General features: G+C 44.9%; 2 protein-coding genes and 1 pseudogene across 2 annotated transcripts; all 3 read right to left on the bottom strand.

The window, feature by feature from the left end:
* Nucleotides 1–230: 230 nt before the first annotated feature.
* Nucleotides 231–3,756, bottom strand: LOC109466178 (annotated as a pseudogene).
* Nucleotides 3,757–4,894: 1,138 nt separating this feature from the next.
* Nucleotides 4,895–9,648, bottom strand: LOC109468282 (phospholipid scramblase 2-like). The gene is made up of 10 exons (XM_019766540.1): nucleotides 9,509–9,648; nucleotides 8,164–8,312; nucleotides 7,884–8,016; nucleotides 7,051–7,128; nucleotides 6,703–6,779; nucleotides 6,403–6,533; nucleotides 6,069–6,189; nucleotides 5,830–5,932; nucleotides 5,433–5,491; nucleotides 4,895–5,147 (listed from the first exon to the last, which is right to left on the bottom strand). Exons 2-10 carry the CDS (start codon nucleotides 8,209–8,211, stop codon nucleotides 5,106–5,108), a joined length of 792 nt encoding a protein of 263 aa, XP_019622099.1. The 5' UTR covers nucleotides 8,212–8,312; nucleotides 9,509–9,648; the 3' UTR covers nucleotides 4,895–5,105.
* Nucleotides 9,649–11,584: 1,936 nt separating this feature from the next.
* On the bottom strand, nucleotides 11,585–24,441 carry LOC109468341. Its single transcript, XM_019766593.1, has 4 exons — nucleotides 23,647–24,441; nucleotides 17,576–17,722; nucleotides 11,957–12,091; nucleotides 11,585–11,687 (listed from the first exon to the last, which is right to left on the bottom strand). Exons 1-3 carry the CDS (start codon nucleotides 24,308–24,310, stop codon nucleotides 11,976–11,978), a joined length of 927 nt encoding a protein of 308 aa, XP_019622152.1. The 5' UTR covers nucleotides 24,311–24,441; the 3' UTR covers nucleotides 11,585–11,687; nucleotides 11,957–11,975.
* Between the last annotated feature and the right edge of the window lie 4 nt (nucleotides 24,442–24,445).

Here is a 24,445-nt window from a genome sequence, read left to right on the forward strand (position 1 = left end):
AGAATAGAAGTAAGTAATGAATAGAAGAGAGATCACACATAACACAACATCTGATGATACATAGTGTGCCAGAGTATTTTATTGCAACAAAGCCAAAAACATAAAACAACATTTCACATTTAAAAAGCAAGACCACCCATTGTCTACTGTATTCTCTCCAACCATTGCACTCCTCTACCAACACTGCAATTGTTGCATGGCTTTCTTTGGTTGAATACAGTACAATGTTGGAAAAAATGCATATGAAAAAAAAAACAGTTGTGAACAAAACCATAAACTTGCTATTGTATGCTAAAACATTTAAAACCACCTCCATGAATATCTTGCACTCTCACTTCTTCATTGCAAATATCATATTTCCCTTAATTGACGCCAATATCACTACAAAAGAAAAGGAAAAAAATTGTAACACGAATACACAAAAAAAAATTGAGAAAAGTGACATTCTATTTCATGTCATACTGCATAGTTGAATTAACATTATTACAAGCAAATATGCATGATGTATTCAGGAAGAAATAATGTACTAGTTTTAAAATCCATTTAAACTTGAAACATGCCCTTATTGTAAGGCAATACACCATAGCATTTTATACATATTATTAGTTCAGCTTTGGATTACAGACAGTTTTAACATTTACCTGAAAGTCTTATTATAACAGTTACCCGGTACATATATATCTATGTGAAAGGCATACTATAATTGTAACTTCCCTTACTAGCAGCTCTAATAGACATTTAGCCAATGTCCTTATAATAGCAATTATTACATAGAATGAGGCTAAAAGGCCTGGAAGATGAATCTATCTGAATTACATGATATTTCAAATTAAAAAATTTAGCTGGACGAAGTGGGGAATGAGTCAATCTTAGAATTCCTGACTTTGACTATACATGTATAATAGTCTATAGGTATCTATTGCAGCATATGGCAACTAGTTGTATCTGTGTAGGAAGCAGCTTTAAGCTTTCTTGTATTTCAGTATTGTAACTGAGAAGTGGCAGTTGACAGCTTCAGGTAGTGGTAGGGAGAAGGTGAGAGTGTTGGTGCCTGGGTCGTAACACTGCACCGTGTCCAGGCTCTGGTCTGCCTCCTCTGTAGATCTCTGCTCGCGGTCCGACCCCCCTGTGATGTACAACTTCCCGTTACACGCTGCAATACCGCAGAACTCCCACAGGGTGAGCCTCTCCGCTAGCGAGATCCACGTGTCCGCCTTTGGGTCATAGCACAAGATGGCCGGCAGCTTCCCACCTACTACATAGATGAGAGAGTTAAGTAGAGCAGCGTTGATGCACTCCCCCTTCCTGGGCATCGGTGCTCTGGTTTCCCAGCAGTTTTTGTCGGAGACATAGCACTGGACTTGAGGACTGCACACGCCAGTCTGCCCCTTCCCGCCTATGACGTACAGTTTTCCATCACAACTTGCAATGGCAAAGGACGATACTGGATTGAGCAATTGCTTCCCTTCCATCCACTCATTTCTGTTGGGATCATAGACCTCGACACTGTCTAAATACTTGCAGCCATCATCTTTCGAGCTGTCGTAACCCCCAACAGCGTACACTTTTCCATTGAGAACTGCCATCTTGTGTCTGCTTCTACGCTGGGCCAAAGAAGACAGCTTACGCCATGTGCTGAGCTTTGTGTCAAGCTCCCAGACTGCTGAGCCTTTCCAGCTGCCCCCTGACACGATGATGTTGTTGTGTAATGTGACTGCCGCATACTCGACAGAGTTACGGAAATCGATGGCGAGGTCTAACAGGTCGTTATCCCACAACTGTTCTTTGGGGTCGAAACAGTTGATGTGATTGGTCGATACGTCTTCTTCATTTTCCACGTGGGTCACGCCTCCTCCAACAACGAGAACCTGCGTGATGCCCGACCTTTCCCGGTGAACTGTCCGCGTGGAAGAAACCTCCTCGGGGGACAGGTGATAGATGGTTGCCTCCTCCATCAGACTCTCGAACCCTTCTGTTTTATTCACTAACTCGTTCCTGCGCACATTTCTGACGACTGACACTGGATCCATCAGAGGGAACCTGATTTGTGGAAGCAGGTCTTTCAGCTGCGGCCCGCGGGACTTTTTATCGCACTGCACCCACCGTAACAGTGCTTCATATACCAGCTCCTCTTTACTCACGTTCAGCCTGTTGTCAGACATGTAATGTGCCAGCTCACCTGCTTCCAGCTGAGAAAACTCCTCCATTTGACAGACTTCCTGAAAGTGTTCCAGTACAAAGTCCTGTGCTTTCTCTGCGAGCTCCGTACAGCACAGCGCTGAGGCAAAACGATGGATCCCGAGACAGTTTCCTGTTTCTAACATCTTCCCGAGGTACTTGGCACACGCCTCCACTATGGGTGTGAGCTGCATCAGGTTAGCAGCCTCCAGCAGCTGCTGTACATTAGTCTTGTTGATGACCAGTTCTGAGGAGTAGATGTAACTCAGGATGGATTCTAGGATTGAGGGGTTCATGTTTTTGATGACCACCTTCGTCTGTTTGGTCTCCTTGAGTCCGTTGGTGAACATGGCCTGGAAGTACCCGCTGCAGCACGACAGAATGGCACGGTGGCACGGGAACTCCCGGTTTCCCGCACAGAGAACCACGTCCACCAGACAGTGGTCTGTACGAAGCCGCTGTAGGCCCTCCAGTACGTTGGTGGCGTGGCTTGCGTTGGTGAACTTCTCATTACTGGTTGGATCACTGTCCACAGATGTGTCTGACTGTGCATTTGAGGAAAGTTGGGTTGTTTCTGGACACGTTGTGCACTCAGGAACCACTTGTACACCGGCCATGGTGTTGTTAAAATCTGGGAACAAACATTGCAGCATGTAAACATGGACTAAAGACGGTACATACATCAATATCTCGTCAAGAAAAATTTAAGAGTCCAAATTACCATCAACATCTCAAATGTCTGAAACTAAGTACATGTGTTCAAAGTGTGACAGATGTAGATAACCCTCTACTGATGAGGTAAATATGGGTATGGACCAAACAATGTTTCTTTCTCGTTTGTGGCCAGTTTTTCCTTCAGCCTGTGCTGACAAAATCTAAGTCCGGTGAACCCGGAAGTGAAAACCCGGAAGTGAAATGTAGCAGTCCATAGAACCGGTCCAGCATTACGCCGCCATCAATCATGTTTCAAACTGGACAATAATCCAGCACTTAAACCGTAATCATGGCGTATAAGTCATCTGAACTCACGTCATTACTTACACTGTTTATTTACACAAGCCGCCGTCTCTGTTTACAGTCGCCAATTTGCAACAATAAACCTGTACAGATCTGCAACCACAGAAACGTCAAGCCTGTAACGGCTAACATATGCTAGTCATGTTCAAGTTTAAAGCTATTTAGCGTTCAGAAAGGTATTTCAGACTATGTAGAAACCTTATAGTCTGACTGTTTAAAACTCTCTCCTCAACGTGACTCTAAAGGGCCCAGGAGGAGGGGTACTTGAGGCAGATTGTGTCCCCATTTTCTGCATCACTTCACAACAGGTGCTGTCACCAAGGCCACCAAAACACAGCCTGTTACAGTACAAGGTAAATATGCGAAGTACTCACCTACTGCAGAGAGTTACAACGTAGTTATTCAAGCACGTATTAGACGTTGGCGGGCCGTAGACGCTGCAGCAAAATTGTGTTTGAGTTCGGGACGAGTTCGCCCAGCTTGGGTCAACAACGGATATGGCACAAAGGACCGAACAGCGCAGCCCGACATGGTGTATCCATCCACCTAACAAAAACGAGGACCTTTCGAATATATGAATCATGACAGATAGCCTACAGTGTGTGTGACTGTTTTTGATTTTATGCGTAATATCTCGCAAAATCAACGTACATGTATTTGTTAAAGATTCACAACCTACAAACCTCACGGTATGAATAATTAATTGCTCGGAATATATCCTACCGCGCGTTAATCGGTCCAAGAAAGGCGTCACCAAACGGCGGAAGTTATCATTGCAGGAAAGCCCAGGCCCGGCAGCAGCAAAAATAAATCAGATCGCTAGAGGTCCCCACTGACAGGTGCCGATGATGGTTTGTGTGATACGTTCACGAATGATCGGAACGTCGGCAGCAATGCAACAGAACACAGTAAGGACGTCACTCCAATCTTGTATTGTTTAATTCCAAAGTACAAACTACATTGTAGATATAAAAAAGACAATAAAAGTATCAAAATGCCAGTAAAATTTCTTAAAATTCGCTTCAAATGTTCCAAGTTATGAATGCGTAGTACATCTGTAGTATTATTCATGTTCGTGAATAAATCTGCATATATGAAAATTAGTATATGATATGTTGGTTCTGTTTTTGAGAAGTGTTGAAGTAGAGATTCTTGCTTGTGATAAATACAAGAATAACTTAGATGAAAGTTCGTACAAATGATAACAGTAGGTTGGCACTGTTAACAGCTCCTTCGCCTTAGAGTATAATTAATGCCATGATTAAAGTTGAAAAACTACACGTTCCAAATCTACTAGTATTTGTACATGAGTCCATTTGATGAACACTTTCTGAACATGTTACTTTTCTAGAAAAGGCGTTGGTCTCGGGTTCCAATGTTCAGATACACAGCCCCCTAGCTGCCTGACTTTAGTACGTACAATATGTAGTGAGCAGACCTCTGACGCTACTGTAAACTAAAATCACTGTTAGTCAAGATATCGTGCTTTAGAAAATACTTCATAGAAAAGCAGTGTTGGATATAAAATTATAGCAGCGCGAAAGAAAATGTTTATATGTGATTGATACTATGTGGGCATTGACAATGAACCACAAAACATTGTCAAACCTTGTTGTACCATCTTGTCATATGTTGAACAATCTAAGACGAAATACGTTATAGATAACGAAGAAAACAAGCTTTGTCAAGCTTTGTATGAAAATGTTAGCTTAGTTTGGCCGTTTAAAAGAAATAAGGCAAGAGTTGGCGTAAGATTGAAAACGCTGTAGAATATGCTGAACGTTGGGAGAGTATGCCTCCATATTTGGTAGTGAGATATAACGCGTCTAACGACGTCATCATTAATCCAGCGCCATATTGTCTCAGCTAAGTCGTCTGATCGTCTGACAATATGGCATCGTTTGATGCTCCTAGTCTGAATCTTGGTGCTGGTCCTCAAAATACATGAAATCCTGCAAAGAAATAACAAACAAAACACTGAGTTGTGCAGTGAAAAGTACCAATCGTCCATTCTATTTCTGTGCTTTCCGACAATGAAACTAAATGGGTACGTTGCCCCCTTTTCACTAAATGTAAAAATCTTATGATGTATACTGGTGAATGACCTCACGTGGTACGCTATCGAACCGTGTACGTACTGGCCTCGCTTTTTATTATAAAGAATAGAACAATACAGAAAAGGCACACCACACTAGAACGATCCTTCCTTTATACGCACTGAATTTCTGACAACTTACGATTAGAAAAGCCAACCCCAGCATGGTCGCTTTCATTTTCACGTCCAAGTCCATCGGAACTGTAGGGATAGGAAAATGAGAATATAAATGCTGAAAACCGAGGAAAATACCCTCCGTTTTCTTTTCAAAACAGACACACCAAACAACATTCACATCTACACAGTTATACGTCTTTCCCTGATACTAAAAAGCAGCCAGATGCAAATAAAATACTTGTCTTTTACGTTCTATCAACTTGAGACCCGTCCTTGGTGCTGAACGCTATCCATTCATTATTACGCAGTTATTTTCCCCGCAGTCGTTCCTATTGCACTAAATAGAATTTATCATGACGGCTGGAAACGTTGTTTGAGACCACAAAGTTGTCGTCTCCCTAGTGTACACGGTATGTACTTACACGTGACGCTCATGTTGGTGGCATCGCTGAAGGCCTCCTTGATAAAGCCGGCGTGTTGCCTGCTGACTTTCCCCACCACTGTGTGGCCGTCCGGGCTGTAAACCTAAATTCAAAATTCATACGGTACATTTCAGGTGCATTGAAACATTTTAGTGTGTCAGTAGACAACGAGGCTTTGAATTCATCAGACAAAATTTTACGGAAGTTCGACACTACTCGTTTGACGCATGTGACGTCACCTTGAAGTCTGTATCACATCTGTAGCAGGCGCCGCTCCAGATACAGCACGGGCCTTTCACGTCAAACACCGTCTCATGGTCCGCGTCACGCACGGAGTAGTGGGGCTTCCAACACGTACATCTGGGGAGGGGAATATACAAGTCAGCACCGTCTCATGGTCCGCGATACCGTCGTTATCAAACTTTTCTTAATATTTCCCGGGTTCAAATCCCGAGAGCGCTAGGAGAGATCGTAACATTTTCCGTCACCCTGTTTTTTTCTCACACACGGGAAACGTTATCTTCTTCCCTTCTAACATCTAAATGTAGATTTATTCCTCTGTAAATGCCTCACTGTTGTCGTGCATAACCGATGGTCGTTCCAGGCGGGGCTTGCACCTTGACCTCGTGGGCGGCGCACCCCAGGTTGGCACAGCAGGCGATCCCTCCGCAGCACTTAAACTTCCTCTTCACACGGATTACTTCCTGACGGCGAAAGGAGACAACAGAAAAAAAAGTCGAGGATTAACCTAATGTTAATAGTTTGTGACGCGTGCACTCTGTTGTGATCAGACCATTTACCGGTGATTGAATGAAAACAAAGTTAGCCCGGGTGTGTCTACCGTTATTTAAAATGAAAGGAAATGAAATGTACCTTCTTGTCGTTGTCCACTACTACCATCCGGAATCCGCGGCGCTTCCCGCAACACAGCCGCGTGCAGAAACTGGAATCTGAAGAAGACGATTAACTGTTCATCGCTGAGAAACCACCGTTATCATACCAACAATTTCAAATATACACATGGAATTTACATTATTTTGCACCTCCATGGTGACATCAATGACATTCTGAAGAATGGTATGGGGACGTCAAAGCGCAAACCACTGTCTTTCGAACTCCAGCCGTCTGCTCTTTTTCAAGGTATCCGCACTTAATTTATATTAACTGATCTTAACTTTCTTGAGCTTTATGCTATACAGGACATGAATCACTTGATCTCACCTTCGTACGCGTAGTACACCTGCTGTCCCATGGAGTTCTTGATGACGTATTTGTTTTTGGTCTCGATGTCCGAGAACACTGCATGTGTGGAGTGATAATCAACTAGTTATGCCATTCTGTGGACGATTCAATTTCAAAATTCGTTATTATATTTTTCTTTCCTATTAGCGTTCGATTGTCATCTCCTTCAAATATCTTCTTGTATCTTACTTTTGATATTCTTATCTTCTTGAAACAAAATTTAAATAAAAAGCAAGACTGACACAAACATACATGATAGAAAACACACAAGTGAATAAAATTTCTTACACAAAACATCACTGTTACACTACATGTGTCACACAGTAAAGTTATAAAAAAAACGACCAGCATCATATAGTTGAAACTAAAAACATATTTGAAGTATTATAAGCTTGAATATGCTGCTCCTGAGCAAGAAATTTGTTCTCTCTTGATAGAAGAAAACATATTTGAAATATCAATAAAGACAATCATTAACATTCTGTGTGCAAAAAGCCACAGTTTGCCTGAAAATGTGCCTTTTGCATGCATGGTAACATAGGCCTTTCCTGCTTTTTCCGATGACCACAGGGCCGGAGGCTACCTCAAAACCAATTCCCTAGGGAATGCATTCGTGCAATTTTTGAAATTCTTTCAAAGCGATCGTAGTACTTACACAAATGCCTCCGCCCCTGAGGCGTCGCCAAAAAAAGTGCATGCATAGTCTGCTTGTCAGTAAACTACTGACTAATAAATAAACATTTAGATATTTACTTACAAAGTCTCGTAAACATTGCGCTTAACTAAACCGTAGTTTCAAAGGCTTCAGTCACCTTCTAGTAGTTCTACTTTTTGCTTGACCAGCAGTTGGTCGATTTGTGTGAGGTACTCCAGCCCGGGAGGACAGCCAATAGGAACCGGCGCCTGGTCTGCCAGGACCACGTGACTCGGCTGGGCTGTGATAGGCTGGCGGATGTATGACGTCACAAAGGTCAATGTCATGGTGCACGCGCACAAGAATGACAAAAAGATGACATCAATGCATTGATTTTAATCTTTAAAATGGAAAATCAAATCATTCGATCCTTTTCTAAACTTGAATCTTAAGCTTACTTCAAGTTCAACCTGCACCTCCGGTTTCTCTACAGCTGGCGCGGCCATGGTTTGTAGACTCCAGTCTCCTGACGATGGAAGACTTGTTGTTGTCTCAGTGTATTATACTAGGCCTCGGTCACTCCGTTATCTATTGTACCGTATCTTTTCTGCAAACATATGATATGTAAGAGAAATTTTAGTTATTTTGGTCGAATTCCTAAACCAGCCTGGATGATAATCTTGTTAAGTAAGTTGGTCCTTTACCTCTAATGGCCCTTTCTTTGAGAAATGGTCTTGGTGCACTCAGCGTGACACTTGAAGATCGGTAAAGTGGCACTCAGAATCTCGATTAAATCTTATCGCATCATTCTAGGAGAATGGTTTTACGTGCGCCCTTGTTCGTGGGGTCAAACCGTTAATAACCACGGGGTCGGGTGGGAAAGAGCTTGGGTACTGTTCAGGGAAGTAAGTGTGTGTTTCCAGCGTTGATGAATCATATTACTACTAGTATGTCATGTGCTCAAAGGTATGAAACTAACCCTCACACCCGTTTCTTAACGTTTGTCTCAAAAAAGGGGAGCTTTCAAGCATAACGTTATATCTATTATTTACAAATTATCTCATCTATGATTCCCAAGGGCACGAGTCCCGGAAATCAAGGACAGGATGTCCTGCAGCCTGGTACCAGCCCATCGCGAGCTTCTCATCGGTACTGGGAGTGTCACCCGCCCGCCTAGCTCATTCATTCAACTTCGGGAAATTTTACGGGACAGGAGTCAGTTATAATGGATCATAAAGATACGATTGTAATAATGTTATCTGGGATGTTTACCAGACTAGGATGTCAACGCCCGTTGATTAATATTAGCCTGGGTTCCATCCGGATTTTCGCTACGCAACGCTCGAGGCGTTGGCACTGAACGGAAAACAACCACCGTCAGAAAAATAACTCAGAACTTCCGTAAAAATCACATGCAGACATGTACCTTACGGTCCTTACCCATCAAGCATGACAACAATGCCCTTGCGGCTAATAGCACAACCCAGCACAACCAAAACACTGTATTCAATGTCACCCGGTGTGAACTCCGGGGACGAAACATTAAGGTTAGGGTGTGGTCGGGATATGTTCATGTACAGGTAAAACCAGCACACCTGTGTGTCGGTAAAAGGCTAGTACTGTAACCACACGAGTTAAGGATATGTAAGGGATCACTCCCTGTGTTAGAATCTGTGTAGAGATGTATGTTTACACTTCACACAAAAACGTCAAGAAGCAGAGAACGCTGACTCCCCCTACTCACGAACAGGTGGGATTTTAAGCCACTTCTCTGTACGTAAGACATGGAATACAGTCACTCACCTGTAGAAAGGAGAGATCGTCGTCGATATGACTTCACACTTGCTTGCTGTGTTGTTGTCCTGCCCCGGAACTGTATGCAGATTCTAGGCGCGGCATTTCAGGGGAGCAGCTCAAATTTCAGGCCCTTAATTATGCCACACAGAACATAGCACGCGATTCAGCGACAATGCTTTCCCCGTGCATCTAAACATCCTCACAGGTAGTCGAACAGCTACTTGAATTTTAGTGGTGCAGATAGACAGTCAGGAATTCGATTCTTTAGATGATTATAAAGACAATGAAAGCGAATGAGACACAAAATTTGGAGCCGAAGCTTTTGCGATCTTTTGTTCGTGTCATGTACGATGCCGAGTACCGCCAGCTCAGCTGCGCCAGCTGTTGCCCTTCAAACGGTGCATGTTCGTTTACAGTATGACTTTTCTAGGCTCAAAGATGGGGACACATTTACCCCCTAAGACTTCTCCTTGTCTACAGTGCTATTGTGTTACTGAGCAGTACTCCTGAAAATAAACTCAATCTTTGACAGTTATGACAGTATTCAACGTCATGACCATATTGATAAAGGAGCGCATTTATATATATATAAATGTCTACTAATAGATTACTCAAGCAATCATGAAAGACACAAATAGTGTTCATCTTCATCAATTTATTTACACTGATATGATACAGTAAATGTACTACCGCATGCCTTCCATAGGAATAGCAATTCTGTAGTGTCAAACGCCTCTTCGGTAAAAGCAAGTAAAGTTGTCGATGCCTGACTAAACAGCTGCGTCATCTAACGCTGGTAGGAGGTAGTACATGTGAGGTCGGTCCTGCATGATTTACAGGTGTCACGGGATGAGAAATGTTTCCAACTTTCATGCTAGTCAGAGAGGCTGACAAAAATACACGTGCCTGGTACCATACATGGGAGTAGATAATGAAACATATATAGCAGAACGCAATAAATAGAAAATCTGTGTCAACTCAAGAGAAATAGCGCTCTAAGGTTATGTAGTGCGATAAACAAAACGCAATTTCTTTGGCTGTCAATACAAGTATGCGGCATGCACACTCGAACCGTTTTTACACTTTTACCGCAGCCATATGTACAAAGCAGCCATTTCAGCTTCACATAGTAGTATCATAAATACATGTACAGTAAATAAGGGATATGGAAAACATTGTCGAACTCTTTGAAAAAATGATACAATTATTACATGAAAATGCAAGCTGTCAACCGTCAGCCTGTTGTACAATGGTGTCGTTACAGCTCGCTAGGAGTCTCTCGTGGACTGCATTGTGTGGTGTTGGGGCTCTGGATAGACGTCTGGACTATTTTACTATTAACTCATCTGACAACGTCGCGGTACACTCGTATAAAACTTAACTGGAACCCCAGAACGTGCACAAGTGATGCATGTACTTAAGCAGTAGTGATTCTTGCTATGCAAATATTTCGTACATTGAAGATGATTTCAATGACAAAATCATCGTCACTAATAGACGTTTTGGCAATAGACATTGTCCAGCAATGGCGAGGACAAGAGCCCATTAGTCGTAGACTGCGCTTCGTAGCAATTCTATAATATATATGATGTGCTTATTTTGACAAATTTGCCAATGGTCATTCGTGCTGTCAAGGGAAACGTGTGTCCAGTTTTCAGCCTTTTCACTGATGACATCTGGCGTTGGGTTGTACTATCATTGTACTGTATAGAATGATGCAGCCTTTGCATAGCTCATGATAGGAGGGATATAAAGCATTTGTGATAGAGACGGATCGTTACTCATTGAGTACCAATATAAAGGATTCAAAAAGTTGGCTAGCATTTCTGTTGACAGAATGTTGAAGAATGTAATATATGCTAAAGATCACTAGTAATAACTTCTTGCAATGTTCCTTGTTGGACCCATAAGACCACGAAGGATCTTCTTGGATTTTACTTTGCGTTTGGATGCCTTCGGTTTGTTGGACATGAATGGCCTCCTCTTGGAACTTCTCTCTTCCGACGACCTGCTGTTGTAGTTGTCGTTGTAATTGTCGTTGTTATTGTTGTTGTTGTTGTTGTTCTTCATTTCGTCCTGGGGAATCATTTTGCTCGGCTCGTGCTTCATTGGAAGCATTTTGTTTGGCTCGTATTTCATTGGTTGTCTCAGCGTAGCCAATGTGGTCATCCCGTATTTGTAGCACCTGTGCAACAGAGATGTTGACTTTAGTGAACAATCTTTGGTAATGGTTGACGGCGTTCAAATTATAAAATTGTAAGACACAAGCGATGCAAGGAGGAAATGAATGTGCGTTTTAACTTTTCACTTTTACCACTGTTTTTACAAAACTTTAACCATATATATTGCTGTTGTCATGCTAAAAGTACATGGTCCTACGTCCATGTCATGTGTGATTGGCTGAATACAACTATGTGGGAATGTGGGACCTGTGGAAAAGGCTGCAGTACTTACCCTCCCCACCAGGAGCGCTTCAGACAGCCGTGCTCCTCGTTGAGGTCGAAGCACGGCGGCTGCCCGGCGTTGAAGAAGATCTTGCCGACCATGTGAGCCACGGGGTTCCTGGTCGACTGGAGGCAGTTGTAGAATCTGTGGAAACACGAACAAAAATAAACATTAGTGGCCACTTCCTAGTACATCAACTATCTGGAGGAGTTTCCATTTCAACTTGATCAAAGTTTCCATCTCAACTTGATCAGCCTTGTAGCGAACAAAACATATAAAACATAGTCATATAAAATGTTACCTTGTAAGGCTATACAATTCCTTATCCTTTAATCCCCACTTCCTCTCCTTTAAGATTTTATCGTCGTTATACAATTTCTCACATAATTCAGGGAACAGTTGAAGCAGGTTTAGGAGGTAAAAACGCCAAAGGCTTTGCTTGGAGAACGACTTCTCGTGAAAAATGGACGGAAACGTTACTTAAGAGTGTGTGGATAGCCTGAAGGATGTTGGGTATTTCTCAGTAATACCCCACACCTCGACCCGCCCCAGGAAATACCCTCCATTATGGCTTTAATGAGTTTCTGCGTCTTTTGAAAGGAAAGGTACGGGATTTATTTAGGGAAAGGGTTGCCGGGTCAGGCAGGATAGTTAGCCGTAGGGAAAGTGAGGTAGAACTTTGCCGTCGATGTAAAACCAATGAGGTTATAGGGGGACTCCATTAGCCTCTACCAGGCTTCGGGAGGCGGCTGAAAAGAGTAGAAATTGGCCAAATAGACCAGCAGACCAACTGCCAGGGGAGTTGGTCTGCTGGAGAGAACCCAAGCGGCAAAATGGACTCTCTAGCGGACCAACTCCCCTGGCATGCTATCTCTCTATTTGGCCGATTTCTACTCTTTCCAGCCGTCTCCCGAAGCCTGGTAGAGGCTAAGACTCCATGGTCAGAATAAGACAGGGTAGCCCAGAAGGGAGCGACAAGTGGGGGTCTGTGAAAACCGCAGAGGAACGCAAAGATACGCGTAACGGATGTATTACTAATCCTCCTGATTTTTAAGACGTGCAGAAACTGACGTGAAGGTGTAACTTCAAACCTGGCGCGGAAATTAGCGCTGCCAAAACTTCCCTTTCTTCTACTATGGCTTCTCTGAGTGTTCACGGTTGATGTACAAGGCCCACCCAGAAGCGGCAGTTAGGGATAGAATACGGCAGACCTCTAGCTTTCCCCAGGTTTCCTCTCCCACACCTATCGGCCGGGTCGGTCGGCGCCAGGCAAGTTTCAGTCCGGTACTGTAGGTGACCTAGTGTTTCCCGTGTCACTGTACGATATATACAGCGTGACTATGACTTACAGGTCCGATTAAATGGCAGTCTGAAGAGCAAAGCAATGGTTCGTATTTTTGTTGGCGCGAAAGATGATTACGTTTTGTGACGGTTAGGCTTTTCTAACATGCATATCTATTGGGTCAGAGACGCCGGGCCGTTGGAAAACGTAGCGATGGTTCGCACCAATATCTGCTTGGAGATTAGGTTAAAGTTTATTGCTTTTAGTAACGACGTTTTTGTTGAAATATCGTAAATCATTCTGAGCCTTTTGTGACTAAACCTGCCACGAAGATGTATGTGACGCCATGAACTATGCGAAGAATGTCTAATCACCTATTGTAAAAAAAGTTTACTTAAACAGGTAAAACTGCCCAAAACACGGCAGAAAAAATGCCAAACATGCTAAAGAGGAATTCTATCGGTGGTCAAGCATTCCTGCTATGCTTTTTTTCGGCTCTCTGCGTCCTTTTTTAAAGACTCTTTCGCCGGTGTCTTGGTTGCTAGGATACGGCCGGAACACCTGCTTGTCCCGCGCAGGGATTTTACCTGGGCGCACGTGCCGACATTTGTGGTGTAAATTTTGTCGCGACCGCCCCCGGCCGGTTTCTTACCGCACTTAAAGCGAGACCACCACCCTGACAAAAACCACCAAACCATGGGGAGTAGATCGACTTCTCAGTGAAGAAGGCGTCTGTGTTGGGAGATGGAGAAACACGATACAGCTTTTCGCTTCGGGCTATTTGAGATAACATTGAAATCTCTTCTTTCATTTCGTAAATCGTAAGGAGCATTTTGAAGATCGGGTGCCAGTTTATTTGCTGTTCTCAAAATTAAGCTAGTGAATCCACCAATGCAGGGAATGTAGCGAACAGAATCAGCGTGTGCAAATGTTCGGATACCTTCACTCACAGTCTGCAAACAGGTGTTCATTGTGCTGAGGACGGATCGTAGTTTCTTGGTAGTCTTTTGTTCAATAATGACGTTATGCGAGAAACATGAGGACGCCATTTTTCAGATACAGGAGTACTTCCGTATCTTTGAAAGGGGTAAACACATTTGTTTGTTGTCAGAAACAAAATAAAACAGGTTTACCAATTACAATGTTATCTTGTCGTCTCTTCCCCGATGAAAAGATGCGTGTGTTTATACCATTAGAACAGACCACCAACGCGCAGTGACAAATAGACATTGTCTACCCGATCATCATTGATAAGGAAATGCCTTGAAAGAGATACAGAGTTAACAATTATCACTTGTTCTCCTTACAAAGTAACTTCAAAACGCTTGAATAGACTTCAAAAGGCCATCCTAACCGAATGCGAAAAGGCGTGCAAGCTATCGGTTTGCGTTTTCTTCCAGTCAAAAGTGAAAAGATCATTCGCCATCTCCTGACGAAGCGTCGCCATGCGGCGATTTGTATAGCTGCAGCTTAGCCTACCTCATTGGAAAGTAATGTCCGGAAAAATGCTGGCTTTCTGCGAACAACGAGATTGGTATTAGACAGATTACAGGGCGGTTGTTTGGCCTGAGTCACCGAGGACACAGTTTCAAAGGGAAAGGTCGGGGAATAATTACATCGTGCGCGCTCGGCCTGTCATCTGACAGTCTGGATGTCACTTGACCCACGAGACGACTTGCACCTGCAGTAAGCTAGAGGAAACCGTCGGAAATCTGGGCCTGCAAACCTGTACTTACCGCGTGCTTCATGACTATTTTCCCCCATATACCCCTTAAGATAAAGAAAGATTGGAGACGAGGTACCCAGTGTTTAGTGACAAGGCTCGGCGTCAAGAAAAGCCCGCCTCCGAAAGCAGCCAAATGTAGCTGACAGCTTTTCGATGCGCTCGTTTAGATTTGTCACGTTGAAAAGTGAAAGAAGAATCTAAAATCAGTGGTCTTAGAGTTTGAAATTAACGTTTTTCTGTGATGTTTTACTGTGCTAATTTGTCGTCGGTTGTCCGGGTATAAATCTTCTACCAGACCAATTTTCTTATCGGCTAACACTAGTCTCCGGCCCGTCCCATACCGGTTGGACGGTAACATGTCATTTCGTCTCTCGCACATAATTTATCATCCCGACGACAGCGACTTAACGACTTACGGTAATCCTTTAATGCCTACTGATTAACTCCATAAAAAACTTGATTTCACGTATTTTCTTAAGGCTGAGGATGCCACCTGCTGGGTTTTGGGTCAAATTTGGGGGTTGAAGTTGTGGATTTTGTACACCTGGGCCTATAGGTGATCACTCGGTACCTTAAGGGCACGTGTTACGCAGGTTTTGGGGCGGAAGGCTTTGAAGGGATGAACTGAAATGATGAGAGTTGGCAGGTCGCACCTCAAGAATATCGACTTACATTCCTGAGAAAATAGACGCACGTTTTGTGCCGCCCGAACGAATAGACAAACAGCGGAGGAATTTCACCCCGGTACTGGCGGGAAACATTATCTGGCGATTACAAATGTTGTTCGTACACACCTGAGGTCGTCCCCTTAAACAAACGTCAACACAGCGGGGAATGTTGCGGTCGCGTACCTGCGGTGTTCGGCACAACGTACGGCGTACTGCACGCCGACCGCAACATGGCCAGCAAACTATGGGAGGGACCCAATGTAACATTACCTAAGAACGTACGGAGATGAGATCGCTGAGAGACTATGCTGTCTACTCACATACATGTGCCAGTTTCTTACTTCTCGTACTCAAAATCTGTACTCTCTATACACTGGGGATGTTGTGTGCGAGTAGTTTTTACTACACAGACGGACAGAATTAAAACACGAGTTACCTAACAGTCCTTCAAACCAATGGTTTATTGACACCTGTACACTGCTGTTGTTGCCGTGTTTAGTCCTCGATTGTGTGTTGTATAGAAGTGAGTAACGGCACCAAACAAAATAGTGTGGGAATATTCCGAACCGGAGGGGGTACATATTATTTAGTACATATATATGGCACAAATATTTGCTACAGACTTTATAGAAAGAGCGTGGGAAAAGAGCGGGTTTCTGTTACCAGGGGGCCAGCCCGACTGTTTCATGCCGCATTCTATCAACAAAAACGCCGCATCACCTGCGAGAGGACGTTCTTTTCAAGCCGGCCTCAGAAGACTTGGCGACAGCCGGGGACAAAGGCATGAACACACGGAGCACAATGTCTGGCCATCAACACTTGAAACTCAAGCGTGAGAAAATGGAGCGGCACGCGCTGACCCCACTTCGAAGGTCTTGTTGCAAGTTGAACCAGACAAACGTCCCTACAATGGATTATGAAACCACAAACATTACCAGCCTAACCTGATACCGGTGAGACGGGCCCGGTAAGGGGCACGGAGTCTTGTTTGGTCACCCACGGGACAACTAGTCAATATTGTCGGGGAAAGGGAGAATCCGACTGGGCCTTTGTTTGGGTGACGACAGGTGCGCTAAACGGTGGAAGGACGGAGCAGGTTTGTGGGACCCTGCCCTTAATGACGTCCATCACAACAGATGTTTGCAACCCTTGCTCGTGAGAACCTCGTCTCGACTGGTCTTCAAGCAGATGTATGACCCCGGCTTGTTTTCACATTTCTTTTCTGACAGCGTTATGTATTATTTTCCTGTATTATGTGTTCTTTTTCTGTTCATCTTTGCTCAAGCGTGCATCAACAGAGAAATATACAAAACGGGCCACAAAAACGCAAAACAGGCAGGAGACACATATTCCCCTGGAGATAATACTCCATAGTGAAGGAATGTCGGTCAGGGGGCGTCCTGTCAGGGTCTTATAGATCAAAGGTAGCCGTACAGGAGTTCAGACGAGACAAGACGGAAAAGGAAAGATAGCTCATACCCAAGAAGTCAAAACACCCCTCCCACACCTTCTCTTCCTGCTCTAATCCTTCTCCTCCTTCCGTTTCGCGCCTCCCACTTTTCTTAATCCTCTTCCTTATCCGTAAAACCTCCCCTTCAATCGTCCTTAATATGTCATTGTAAACTATCCCCGTGCCCAGGTATGTCTATCCGCGTACGTTTAATTTCTTAAGCTCACTTTCCCTTATTTTTCTTTTGCCCTCTTTCCTTCTTTTCCTTCCTCTTGTCTTCAGTACTCTCCCATAATGTTTTTCTTTCTTTCCTTATCCTACATCTCTCCTACCTCCTCTCACCCCTCCCTCCATCTTTCCTTTTTGCCCCTTTCCTTCTTTTCCTTCCCCTTGGCTTCAGTCCTCTCTCATCTTGTTTTTCTCCCTCCCCTTATCCTACATTCGCCCTACCTCTCCTCTCACCTATCCCTCCCTCATTCCCTCCCGGTAGCCCCATCCTCACCTGTCGTCGCAGTCGCAGTGTGACAGCGTGTGGAAGCGGACGTTGAAGAAGCCGTACGCCGTGGAGAAGCCAGGGATGCGGTGTTCGCAGTGGTCGTGTTCCCGACAGCACCTGTCCACCTCCGCCTCCTCTCCCAGGTCATCAAACCTGCAAGCAAAAGGAGAAAATAAAGAAATCAATTAAGTACCCTTCAATTTTAAAGTGAAACACGAATATCAAACGTACGAAATATTTCTTATTAAGAAGGTGTGGTTATTCCCAGGATCCCGATCAATTGTAGATTTTACTCGCACTTAAAATCACAAGATGTTCTTTGAGATTAACCTCGCGTACTAAACCCACGGTATCGTCTCTGGCAAGACGACACATCCTGACAGCTTCTCTTCCCGACGAAGGGTCACTTCTCAGATACCGTGGTTGAAATCTTCACTCGGGGGCGTCCTTACAAACAGTATTAACACATCCAACCTGCCATTCCAGGCATTCCACACAGCGCTGGTTACAAAGAACAAGCCCTCGGCCAGGCCGGCTGCATCGCCTGTGGACGCACGTGTTGTCCGAAGCGTTAATCCCTAACCATATCAAACCTTTTAGTGTGGAGGAATCTGCCTCCCAGCACAAAGTACGGGGCTGTTTCGCCACTTAACGGCGGAGCCTGTCAGCACAGATAATTCTCTCCCTGTTACAGAATCCGGAACATCTGGGGTGCTGTTTGGTAAGTGAGAAGTGTGCGAGGTTTAGTGTTCTGACGGTGTGGAGTCAGACATGAAGGCATCACCGCGCCATCTGACAACACCTGTAGCATCTTTGCCCGTCATCTGGACTTTCCAAGCTTGACCTGTCGACTTTTTTGCTCTCTACCAGAGAAAGAAGTGGTCTATGCACATTTGAAATAGGTGACATCTTTATATATTGTGAAACTTTGTGGGTTGCATTAGCAACAGTCATTGCCCTCATGATTGGTCCTCATTTGGGTAACGTTAAAGCCAGGTAACCGTCACGGAAGCTGTCCGTTCCTATACCATCTCTTTTTTCGTCTCTCCCAACCGCTCTCTTCCTAAAAGTTCCTCCTGTTGTATTCCAGTCCCTCTTTGCTTCCTAATCCTGTCTTTCCGATTGACTTGGATCTCGGTCACAGCTTTCACTTTTTAAGAACTGTCCATCCATGTAGAGGTATCATATTCACACAGACGACCTACTCTAAGGGACTGGAATTCATCCAAGGTTGCAAAAGTAGAGCACCAACAAAGGGGGCGCACCCAACCCCCCAAATTGTACACTATCATAGTATCAAAAGGTGGCCAAAAAAACGACAAGGCTTTGCTTAATACCTTTAATGCCGTTTTACCAATTGTGCCATCTTAAGAAGATAATTCTGAGACCCCCTCGTCTTTTCTTGTACGCCCAAGACTTGGTTGTTAACCGAGCAAATACCGTCTTAAGGTATTAGTCGCGTGTGTTTGCGGTGGTCCTTTGAGGGAGTTCTGAGGGAAGACTCGGTATTTGTGAGCTCTGACACTGTCACCCCGCGGAGTTATCTAACAATAACGTCAGGACTACTTCAAGGGGCACGCTGATAATGTTTGCGACACGAGGCTTAGGCATGACTTTCGGACGATTTCATCGCACAATACGTTGCCAGTTCTAGTAAATCCTTTGTTGTGAATTTTCTATTCAGTGATCACCATCCAAAACATGTTAACAGAGGACAAGGACGCAATGTATTTGATTGACAAGTTCGGAGAACGACAGAACACAAGGACTCGACCATTCGTTCCTACAGCCAATCAGACTTCTCATTACGTCCGTGCTGGATGTGGATAGTTTTGGGCCAAGGTTAATTGAATGTCAGGTTTTTGCTCCTTGTCATTTCACTACAATGGCAGCAAACAAGTGTTCTTTCATTTTTCTACCAGAAAAAGGCGCGGCAATGCTGGATAAAATGGATCGCAAAGAAGTGAGGCAACCTATGACACTTCAAAACGCCCGGCATTGACTGAATACAGTATGTTCTTGTCCTCCAAATAATTGTTTGTGTCGCGACCATTTTTAGGCGGCGTAAATTGAGTCGTGGCACGCGTGGGGGGAGTTATAGATGGCTGTTCAGATGACCTACACTTCCGTTTTTGTCTCGTTCATAAAAAAGGAATCGTTTGAGTCATCCACCGTCCTATTCTCTAATCGGTAAGCCGTATATCTCTCATCGGCGTGATGTGACGTATTTGATCACCCCACCTGTCTAAACCTTTGATCGGCAGGTAAAGGTCCCCCAGGTCGCAGATCAGACAATAAGTGAGGAAATAGATAATAGAGCATGTCCTTGAGCTATAGCAATGTCTGCGGCAGGGTTGACATCTGTTTGTTGTGGTGAAATCCGGCTTTGCTTCGGGCGGTTTGACTTTTAACATAAAACAAGCGGCAGTAACACCTGAATTAAACATCGTGGTTTGTGTGGATCAGGCCGCGGTCTGGATGCCGACATTGTAGGACACCGGAAGGGATGTTTTTACCACGAGTCACTGAGAAGAGATCGACCAAACATGTGTAAGGCTCAGCAGATATCACGTTTCTTCGTCTGTATTCTCTGGTGTTGTAGTTTTGGGGTCAAACTTGTCGTAGTGGAAGGTAATCATGAAGACAGTTACTTTCGGTTCATGGCCACGAAAAAAAAGGGCAAAGAGGGGAACGACTACCGTAGAAAGCGTAGCATTGTTTTCAAAAGGTAAAGGACGAAATAACAAACGGGGGATGAAACCAGTTAAAACATAGGTGTGCTCATTACTTATGTCTGCCCTTGATCTTAAATCACAGTAAAGTTTGACAATGACCTGTCTGTACATTAACTGGGTTCCGTGAGAATACCACTTCCCCAATCCCCGTGACTTTGAGGACATGGCACGCATACCGACAGGAGTACAGTTTATCACCTGGAAAAGGTAAAGCACGAATGTTTACTCAGACATCGCCCATTTTTTTCAAAGTTTAGGCAAGCGACTGTAGCGCCACGCGTTCGTTGCATATCTGGGTGATACACTATCCTGTTATTGTTTACATTCCAACGCAGGTGTATATATGGGTTCCCCCGGCTGAACGTGAAAACGTAACGTATAAGGTTTTTTTTAGTCTTTATGATTACAGGTTTTTAACACCTCAACCACAACGAATGTCTATCTATTCACCTCTCGTCTCGTCTACTTCCTGAGTTATGGGCTGTGATCAATCATACTTTGGGACGAGACGTCGCTCCAAGAAACACATTTCCTTGATGGGCGAAAATTAGCCGGGCTGTTAGCATAACCCACATTGTGTAGCGGTGGCCTCTTGCCCTTTCCCTGCAGCGAGAATTCTTTTAGGGACAATGCGGGTTGGGGACAAGCTGGCCTCTCATCGGAAGTGGCGGACGTGTCCTATTGTGTGCTGTCCGAGAGATAACATCAGAAAGATGGTACAGCGGCCAATATCTCTCACCTGGTGCAACTTCGAAAATAAAAAGAAGAAAACTTTCACAGTGGAGTAAAACATGTTTCTCTGCCATCTGTATGAAAAATAAAGTGTGATAGAGCTTTCTTGGTGAATTTCTAATAAACATTGATCGCTAGAATTAGAACCGCCGCCATCTTGAACAAAGCCTTCTGGGTATCCCTTGGCGACTGCACCTGTCGTCTGCAGTTGTTACTTTTTTCAGTCAAGACTTCTTTCCTCACCAAAATCCGACTAATCAGTCCGTTCATGCCCAGCTAATAGCTACAAGTGGCTGTGACGCCCGTGAGTTCGTGATCGAGGTCCAAAGTTTGTTTACTAAGCATTGAAAGGTCGATGTCAGCCTCTGTTTGTTTACCGACAGAGCTCCGAGTTGAAAAATTGCGCGCGCAGTGACACTCACATACGAAACGGTTTACCGCTGTTTTCATCGCAGTAACGGTTAACATGCATACGACTGCACTTGCGTGAGGTATAACTTAACTGAATGAAAAACAGAGAATGACAAGATATGCCGTCCAGATGCGAATGACAAGATATACCTTTGTCGGACGAAACATGAAGATCAACCGTGATCGTCTGAGGCTATGAGGTGCAAAATTCACCTGTTTGTAGTTGAGATGAAAGGAAAAAGCAGTAAACTTTACTTTCGTTGGCAGATGAACTGTCAGATTGTGCGACGGTAGAGCGGGATCATGACAGATGACTGTAACACCTAATTTGAGATAGTATCTCAGAATCAACAAACAGGCTTTCTTCGTGTGTAAGGTGATATCGTCTCCAGAAGTAGGGGACTGTAAAGGAGAGCCATTAAAGAAGTTAATGGTTCGGAGTCCGGCAGACAGAAGGAGCAAGGCGGGGAAATAGCGTTCATTCCCAGTGTCAAAACGCCCGGAGTTTGTTTAACAACAAAACGACATATCTTTGCAATTCCAGACGATAGCATCTAAACGTAAACAGGAGACGTATCTTGAGAATGCAGAAGCACGCAACGAGACAGAAGACAATATCCCGTCGGGGAGGAACCTTGCAGAGTTCAAGTTCGTGCCGGAAAACTTGAGAATCCTGCAATGTCGTCTCGCAGCAAGGTTATCTCCACAACCTTGCCCGCTATCCTGGCAACCCAACACCAACTGTTGAAGGACAAGGCAGGCGAACGGATTAAAATGCAAAATTCGTAGCAAATGACGGAAAAACAACTAAATCCAAGGAAGAAGAAATTGTAGCCCTCCGTAATCACCAGTAGCGCCATCTACCGGATAGATCTTAACAATTCACTTCCATATGATGAGTGTTTTATCAAAGATTGGACGCAATGACTTGCTCGTGAATTTGTCACTATCAAGACGACATCAAAGTCGGTCTTGGGAGCGCCTGTTAAAAATTCAGACCACAGCTATTCTTATCTTCCTCTCCCGTCTAAAATCTCCCAGACTCGGCGGTGCAATTTTGTCCTCGTTAAAGGCACAGGCCTGGGGCGCGCACAACCACAATGTTGTGACAAGGGCTTCCAAAGAATGGACAGATTTGCCGAGCTGTTGGCATGTGGCCAAAACTTGCCCCGAGTTGCCCCCGCGATGTTACTGAGGGCGGAAAACCCCGCTAATAATCGGTAGCACAGCTTATTTGTAGAGCGGAGAACAGCACCACGTTGGACGGGCTTACCCGCTCGGATGTGATGACAGACGTCCACGTTGTGCTAGGGAAACGTTTGGAGAAGAAATAAACCCGGGCCGACTCAAGCTGTCCCCACTTGCTTTTCTTGCAGACAAAACCCTTCGATTCATTGGAACGATGTCGGTGAAATTTTTACATAAGCTGTTCAAATAGCCAGACCTACAGGCGAACTGTCTTGCAGGTGGATCCAGGGACGGTACAAAAACTACGCCGAACGGTGGATGAAACAAAACCTCACTTCAAGTTCAAGAGACAGTTCGGAATGGACAGTAAACGTGTACAGAATAGTAAACCGCGAGCTACATTGTACCTTGACACTAAGTCTGGACACTACGGTTACAATTTTGCAACTACAATATATGACAGTATATTACGTCGCAAACAGCAGATCTGATAATCATATAATTTCTATGTCCTTGCTGAAAAAATCATTGCCTGAGACGAAAACAAACTAACTTTACGGTGGCCCCCAAATGTAGTAAATAGTTTGTGTCCCGTCTTAAGAAGAGGGCTGCCCAGTCTTCTTGTCCTTTCTTATTAGGTTGACATACCTGCCCGTCCCGCGCCCCTGAGGCACGTTTACGCCGCCCAGCGCTACTGAAACCCGGCAGGCACTCACACTAACAATCGCCGCAGTCTTTTCAGACGCGGCCACAGCGCTCCTGTCACTTTGTTGACGGGGTAAATCAAATTTTCTTCCGACACAATTCATCACGTAAGGCTAGAGGTTGGATTACTCCGCATTATTTCTGCAACACTTATGTCTGTGAATTCTTAGTTAGAGTATCCAACCCTATTTACAAGCTGTCAACTAGATTGTAACATTGCAGTTTTCCGGAAGAAAGGGTGTTTATACATAATATAATAATAGGTGCGGGAAAATTGAATCACAGTAAAGGTAAGGAGGACTTAACTTGGATGAAATGTCGCCGGCTCCGCACCATTTCGTCCCCGGGGGTAGATGAGCCAGCTGCCGGCACGCTTGGTCCGGCCGCCGGTGTCTCTCTTCTCCCTCAGCCGGTGCATCTCTCTCTTCACGGCCTTCTCGAACTCCCGACACTTTCCCTTCACCGTCTTGAAGTCCACCAGGGTTAAGATGTTGGACACGAGGCCCTCGCTGCCGTCCACGACTAGAGGGGAGAACTCCGTCCACAGGTAGTCCGCCCGGAGAGAGTCCGACTCCAGGACGAGTCCTCGTCGTAAGGCGTCGTCTGTCACCGTGGTGTCCTCGGCAAGGAAGGAGGCGACGAAGCCGTCGATCGCGTCTCGGTCCTCCCGCACGTCGCAGTCCCGGACCACGCCGTCCCCGCCGTACACGGCCTGCGTGAAGACCCGGCCGTCCGTCACCTGCCGGAACCTGATGTCCGCCGTAGGGGTGCGCGGCGTCCCTTCGGGCAGCACCACGGAGGTCTCCCGGGCGAAGACGCCGTCCTTCACGACGCTCAGCACGCGCTCGCCGTCCCCGCTCACGCTCACGTTAAAGTAGAACACGGACGGGATCAAATTCCTCGCCAAGACGCTCTCAACGACGACCAAAAGGACTGCTACTGCCACTTGGCGCTCTACGGTAATTGCCATGGCTGCTATTTAGTGGTCGGGTCTAAAAGTCGTGTCCACAGTCACTATATATAGACAAGGCTTAAGAATGCAAATCCGCTGTTAGCTACGCGAGGCGTACAGCAAGCAGCTCTGCTCGGTCTCGTGTAGAGTCTG

This window comes from Branchiostoma belcheri, unplaced genomic scaffold (assembly GCF_001625305.1).
Source record: "Branchiostoma belcheri isolate BF01 breed outbred unplaced genomic scaffold, Haploidv18h27 scaffold1, whole genome shotgun sequence".
NCBI classification, from domain to species: Eukaryota; Metazoa; Chordata; class Leptocardii; order Amphioxiformes; family Branchiostomatidae; genus Branchiostoma; species Branchiostoma belcheri.